This window comes from Corvus brachyrhynchos, unplaced genomic scaffold (genome assembly GCF_000691975.1).
Source record: "Corvus brachyrhynchos isolate BGI_N302 unplaced genomic scaffold, ASM69197v1 scaffold1646, whole genome shotgun sequence".
In the NCBI taxonomy this organism is placed as follows: domain Eukaryota; kingdom Metazoa; phylum Chordata; class Aves; order Passeriformes; family Corvidae; genus Corvus; species Corvus brachyrhynchos.
This window is the reverse complement of record NW_008238432.1, coordinates 24,835-31,744: the sequence shown is the minus strand read 5'-3', so window position 1 is coordinate 31,744 and position 6,910 is coordinate 24,835. Positions and strand designations below refer to the sequence as shown.

At 43.4% G+C, this 6,910-nt stretch overlaps 1 protein-coding gene across 4 annotated transcripts in view; it reads right to left on the bottom strand.

The window, feature by feature from the left end:
• Positions 1–6,869, bottom strand: part of MELK (maternal embryonic leucine zipper kinase) — a 26,131-nt gene extending 19,262 nt beyond the window's left edge. For 3 of the 4 annotated variants that reach the window (XM_008635365.2, XM_017736442.1, XM_017736441.1), the window contains exons 1-7: positions 6,748–6,869; positions 6,367–6,452; positions 5,821–5,937; positions 5,151–5,294; positions 3,567–3,635; positions 2,382–2,474; positions 1,218–1,316 (exon numbers count right to left, since the gene is read on the bottom strand). In XM_008635365.2, coding sequence (XP_008633587.1) covers positions 1,218–1,316; positions 2,382–2,474; positions 3,567–3,635; positions 5,151–5,294; positions 5,821–5,937; positions 6,367–6,452; positions 6,748–6,811 — 672 coding nt within the window. In that variant the 5' untranslated portion in view covers positions 6,812–6,869. The remainder of the gene's footprint in view (positions 1–1,217; positions 1,317–2,381; positions 2,475–3,566; positions 3,636–5,150; positions 5,295–5,820; positions 5,938–6,366; positions 6,453–6,747) is intronic. The other variant, XM_017736440.1, reaches the window with a different exon arrangement.
• Positions 6,870–6,910: the final 41 nt, after the last annotated feature.

Sequence of the window (6,910 nt, the reverse complement as noted above, 5' to 3'; positions counted from 1 at the left end):
GGGTCCGTGCTTGCAGGGTGGCCGTGCCCCAGCCCGGCCTGGCCCAAGCAGGGCCTGGCCGGGCCCACTGGGCCCTGCTCGGGCCCCGCAGCCACCTGTCCCAGCGCCGGAAACGAGAGAGAGCTTGGAGGGGGAGTTTGCCTATTCTTAAATGTGGATCACAGAGGTGATCACAACTTTAAGTGGCTTAGAGAATTGTCCATATTCAAACTGGCCAGCTGATAGGTTCTATCAGGTCCCAGAGGAAACTGTAAGCACCCCTTAGCAAGGACATCCCTTCCAGGACTATGCTTGCTAACCTATGACAATAGTCTTCGCTTTTTTGGTTTGTTCCCTTTTTTTAATTTTTTGAAGTTCTCTCCAACAACTCAAACTAAGCTTCCTATAGATTTTCTGTCAAGGTACTCACGTGTACTCCAATTCCAGATTAAAAATCCACACTCTTTGATGAAAAGACCAGGTGCTTTATAGAGCTCAGACTGTTATACACCCTGAAAACACTCCCTGTGCAAACCAGTGTCAGTTGCCTCCTGCCAAAGTAGTCCTTGAATATTCTCAAGGAGGGGTTTTTTGGTGTTTTTTCAGACATATCAGACTCTTGGTGAAAGGAGAATGAGGTAGAGGAATCCAAAGCCCTTACTCTACACTGTTGTTCATCATCCCACTCACTTTACCAGAGCAAGCTTTACTTACTCAGAAGTGGCTGGCAGAGGTGCATGTGTGATGAGGAACATCACTGTTTAGCCAAATCAAGAGGAGTTTACAGGGAAAGAACCAGTAACTTAATTATACTATTTACTATTTATTCAACTCCTTTTGGGAGGGGAAAGCATAATAGCAGATGCAGAATCCTGCTTTTCCTAGACATGAGAATGGCTGACATTTAAGAGTACTTTTAGTAAATCCATACAATACAGGGAGAAGACAGATAAACACTCCAATATAAAAGTCCAGCCCACTAGCAAGAAAATGCTTCTTCTGAAACTCAGTTTTCTACTGTATCATAGGACCAAGCTAGAGTACTGCACAGGCTGAGGGAAAACAGAAACAAATCCACAAAATACTTATCAAAAGAGTGGCAAAGCATAACAAAATTCAGCAGATAAGCCTTTTTGCTCAAGGCACAGCTCAATAGATTCTGGCATCAGAAAGCAAAAATCTCCCATAATGCTTAGTGATTCCTGTTCCTTGTGTATTCTAGTACCATCAATACCTACCATGATCTTCCTGTAGACAGCCATGACATTATCATCATCAAAGGGGAGAAAGCCACACAGCAGAGCATACAGCAGTACTCCCATACTCCAAATATCTGCCTAAAAAATAAGAGAGTTCACAAGGCTCATCTGTCTAAAATGGCTTAGAGACAGATAACATTATCTCCTTTGGCAAAGCCCACATGCAGCTCTTGGAAAGTAGGCTCCTTAACTCTGGACAGAAAACTCTTACAGTCCAAGTGAAAGCATACAATTTTCAATTCGCTCAGACTAGAGCAGTAGTAAAACCATTACCCTCTCCTTAGGTTGCCAAATTGCTGCATTACTTTCAACCTACAAGGATTTCGCTGAAAAAAAGGAAATCAAACTCATCAGAAGGGATTTTGTACTCAAAAGTATTAGTGATTATGACAGCTGCCAGTACAGTTACAATCAGCTTTAAAGCCCCACTGGTTCTTATCAGTATAGACATGACAAGGCCTACGTGCCTCATACTGCAACTCCCACTTCAGTCATAGGATAAAGGAGGTTTGAGAAGCACTGACTTTGTGGAAAACAAAAAGAAAGCAAGAGTTAGAGGCCAGAGAGAGTGGTGCAAAGGAGGTAAAGGAGAAAAGACTGACTATCCAACAGCACAGACAGTTGGGAAGTTTGAGGAGATTGCAATTGCACCATTTTGAATGGATTGACAAGGGCATGTAGAATGTTCTAGACATGGAATCAAAGTTGGATAAATGCCCCAGTTTTTCTTCTCTCTAATTTTCCTACACTGCACAGTACAAGGAGCAGGTTTTTATACAGAATTTCAAAGGCAAAGTACACGAGATATTGAGACTGCACAGAAATTTGCAGTAAGACTTGGAAAATTAACAGAACAAATTGCTGCTTGGAATAACATAGTAGAAGGAAGGAATTTAAGTTATCTTTTGCAGAGCAACACCTGGGGACAGTGAAGGATTAGTCAGGGATGAAGAAACCAGGTGCAGAATCTGTGGTCAAGAGCTATTCCAGGCTGTGACTGCTCTCAGTCACACAGCTTCTGAGAACCACTGAGGCAATGTGACATTGAAGAAAGACACTAAGGGAGTATATCTGAATCCTACCACCTTTAAATACATGGTGGGCAGGAAAAAAACCACCCTAACCCACAATTGTGACATCTACCTCTGAGCCAATGTATGCTTTGCCCTGAATCAGCTCTGGTGCTGCATAAGCTGGGCTTCCACAGCAGGTGTTCAGATGGTAATCAAGGCCACGCTAGAACAAGACAGAAAACTGATGACACAGCAGCATTGGCTCTAACACATATAGTGACTTCTAGCAACAACATATTAAAGGCCTCAGAGGCTTCATTTTCCAGTGCTGTGTATATACAGTCACCTAATATTTTGCTTTGGTATAATATATGGCTTCACTAGGCAAAAAACTGTCCAAGACCAGGAGAATCCCATAAATGTTCAGATGCCAAGCTGCTCCTTCACATGTTATCCCAGCAGCCTTTTCTGCAGCTCCTCCTTTGATAGGCATACTTCCCTTTGTGACCACAAAGAGAACAGATGGAACTTGGGAATCAGTAATCCAAGAGCTACTGGGCACGAGGCTGGTTGGATATTTATATAAATATTTAATGCAATAACTTCATGAAGAACCACGAAAATGCTTCCTTATTAAAAACATGTTATTCCTTAGCCTGGGCTTTGTTCTAAGCAGATCAGAGTGAGATAACATTGTACCAACAAGATGGTAGTCTAATACTCCTGATTTCCTGCAAGGTGCTTTAACTTGACTCAGCTAAAACAATCTGAGGACTTTGGATCAGTAAGACCTTCTTCCCATCAAATTCCTTCTTACCAGCACCCATCTCATATGTGAAGACGACAAACAGAGCAGTAATCTAGAAACCAACTTTAAACTTGGTAAACAACTCAGTACAACCATGTGGACCCAGGGGTTTTGTAAAGGTAAGGGGAATCTATTGGATTTGATCCACAATCTCCACACATGGACAAATCTTATGAAAATGACACAGGCCATTGAAAGTTATTGGGGAAAAATGGACACCAACATCATCTTTACAGTGCAAGCCTTTGTGGGAGTAGGTACTCTACACACAAGGCAATCTGAAAGATGAAGTGTAAGAGGACAAAATCTGATATTCTGCTCAGAAAATGCAAAACTGTCTCACACTCTTAAAGGCCTACCAAGCAATTAGCAGTGGGACAATAACTACACAAACAGTTCAAAATCAGGGCAAGGCTCTGCACTGCACCCTGAAGTCACGCCTGAAATTCTTATGTACGCACTGTAGCTGATTTAGCTCTGCTCTACGAGAGCAACTGACACCCTTACCTTTGGCTTTGCACAAAGTCCAAAGTCTATCAGCTTCAGATTATGTTCCTCATCAATCAGTAAATTTTCCTAGTAAAAGAGAAAGTGGCAATGAATTTTTCCATAACACCAAGTATCCAAGAAACCATATTTTCTTACATGTTATTTCTTCTTGCCATTACCAGCCAGAATTTACCTAACGTTCTCCCCTGGAGATTTTGACCTGTTGCTAATGAATATATCCGATATTCCAAGTGGGGAATACAAGCTCCTACCTGCTCAGAAAGGCCTGGGGGGCTGCTAGACAGAAAGCAAAAACTGTGAGGCAGCAGCCTGCCCTGGAAGAAAAGGCAGCCAGTGATATCCCAGGTGGTGTGAAAAGAAGCAGAGCTGGCAAAGTGGGAGAAGCCAGCTGCCCTCTGTTCAGCACAGTGAGAACAGCCCATCAAGTTTCTGCCCACCCTCTAGCACAGGAAAGACACAAAACTGAGGTAAGCTCCGTGGATGGACACCAGCCTGTCCAGGGTGCTGGAGCACTTGTTCCATGAGGAGAGACTGAGGGAGAGATGGTTGTTCAGCCTGTAGGTGATAAAGCTTCAGTGAAAACCTCATGGCAGCCTTTGAATTCTTATGAAGGGGGCATAGAGTCAGACCCTCCATAGAAGCACATGGTGGGATGATGACAGTCAGTAAGGATCAGGAGACATTCAGACCTGTACTAAGAAAAAGCCTTTCTCATAAAAAAGGAAGTGAAGAGCTTAACAGGTTTCCCAGCAACATTATGCTGCCTCATCCTAGCAAGAGGTCCAAGATGTGACTAGATGAAGAAGTTTGGTGTGAAGTGTTTTAAACAGGAGATAAAAGCAGAAGCCACTAGAAGTCACTTCCCAACCAAGCTATCTCACAATCCTATGTATCCGTCAGGTCTCCAGCTACAATCCAAATTCTTCCAAGAGGTACACAGAAGGCTTTGCTTGGGGAGAAGTCCTTTGGAGACAAGGATTTCATGAGCTGTCTAGTAAAATGCCTGTACCCTAAGGATATGCTTTTCTCAGTTATCAGTGTCTCTGAACATGCAAATTTCTAACCCCTTCTAGGAGAAATGGTCTCAATGCTTCCATTCCCTAAGCCCACACTTAATTCCTGTGGTGACAGTAAAGCCACAGGATCAGTGGTACATCTCTCCCCCTGCCCAGTTCTCACTTGTTTATGTTGTGGGAGTCACATTTTCCTTTGGCTGTCAGAACAGAACAGCTTGCACAACAGAGAGAAACCGTAACAACTCCCCTTGGGTATAAGCTGGAATAAAGAGGATAGTAAAAATGCCTAACCAACAGCCAAAGTCAAATCCGTGTCTGCTCCACTCTCAGCTGGAGTGCACTATTCTACATCTCTTCCAGAGGAAGCTCCTTCCTCAGATACAGCTTCATCCAGCTCAGTTGAGGTACAAAGCAATAAGTAGAAATAACACTTTGAGCAAATGTTAGCTAAAGACCTCTAAGTACAGGAGAACAGAGAAGACACAACTCACACCAGCTCCATTCAGACATATAAAAGTGGGTCTTCATCAGTATTTGTGCAAATCTGACTCCTGTTCAAACTTACTGGTTTGAGATCCCTGTGGGCATATCCCTGACTGTGCACATAAGCAATTGCTGAAACAATCTGCCGAAAAAATATGCGAGCTTCTTCCTCGGAAAGGTGGTCCTTAGAAATGATGTAATCAAACAGCTCTCCTCCAGGACAGTACTGCATGAAAGCAGGAAAAAAAGAATACATTTGGGATACAGTCAGGGTATCTAAACATGAACAAGGGCACTGGATAGCAAGAAGGCACTCTTCTCTTTCCTTCCCTCTGCTTTATTCCAGCAGCAACCAGGCATGCCCCAGGCCAGTGTGCAACAGATCCAACAAGCCCAAGAGCTCACCTCTTTCCCAGTGCTTGCCACAGCCATATCACACTGCCATCACAGGCGACAGAAACTGCCCAAAGGTGACAACTCAGTGGCACTTCTCAGGTTCCATATATTCTGCTAGTGCTATTTTTGGAGTGTGAGGTGGGAATTAAAGTCAGTTTGCTTATTGCAAACAGTAAAAAATGGCTTTTATGAGACAGAACACATTGTCAGCTTCATTTCTAAACTATGGCATCTTGGACACAATTATCTCACCATTGAGATAATTTTCTAAGAATTGTTTCATTTGGACTCTGCTACCATCTACTGCTGTGACTAAACCCAGAGATCTTTGCCACAGCAGAAACACCATTCCTTACCTCTAAAACCATGAATATTTTCTTGGGTGTCTCAATCACATGATACAACCGACAAATGTGCTGGTGACTCAAGTCCTTCATGGCATCAATTTCTAATTTAACACGAGGCAAGTCATCCTAAAAGATCACAATAGCAAGGTATGGAATTGCCAATTAGTTTGACAGCCTGTATATCACAGTAAGCCTGCACATCAGAACTGCTCAAACTCAAACCAGCACCAGCTCTATCACTGCTCACCTGCCCTCCTCACACACTGGTCAGTAAAACCCAAAGGGGCAGATGTACAATAGCTACTATTCTCATCAGCATTCCGTTTGACTTACAGTAGTTTATTTAGTTATTTAATATTTAAAGCTGTAACTGCCTCAGTTTTACAGCCAGAGAACATTGCCCTCTCCACATGAGGGCACAGGATTTGTGGTGCCATTAAAATTATTTCAAATCTACAGCATCTACCGCTAGCCCACAGTGACAGGTCGCACCCATGTTCCTGAGAACGCCACAGGAACAGCATGTTACCAACTCTGAAGTATCTTTTGGATTACCTGTAAAGCAAGCTTGTCCATGATTTTTATTGCAACTTTTTCACCAGTGAGACGATGTCGTGCAAGTTTTACCTTTGCAAACCCACCTAGAATTTGAAACAGAGACATATAAAGCTCTGCATGGTGACCAACTTTCTCATCCTGACGACGATCTCAGTCGCTCTGAAGCAAATACCATATGCACAGCATGTAGCATCTTTTCTAGAGGAAGAAGCAATTGCTGCCACCACATTCCATTTACATTTCCACAGTTCTGCCCCGCAAAATTACACCGACAAAACATGACCCACAGATTCTGAAGTAACAGTTAATCTCTCAGATAAACACTGAGGTGAGCGGACACATCACACACACTTGTTTGCATTCACAGACTGAGCCCACCTGTACCGACTGTTCCGTGTAATTCATAGTACTTGAGAATTTCCTCATAGTCACCTCCGGCCATTCTGCGACCCGCAGGACGCGGGCAGCTCTTCTCAGCACCTGGAAGGGGAGACCGCAGATCGCGCTCATGCTTTCGGGCACAGGAAAGGACTCAGCTGCA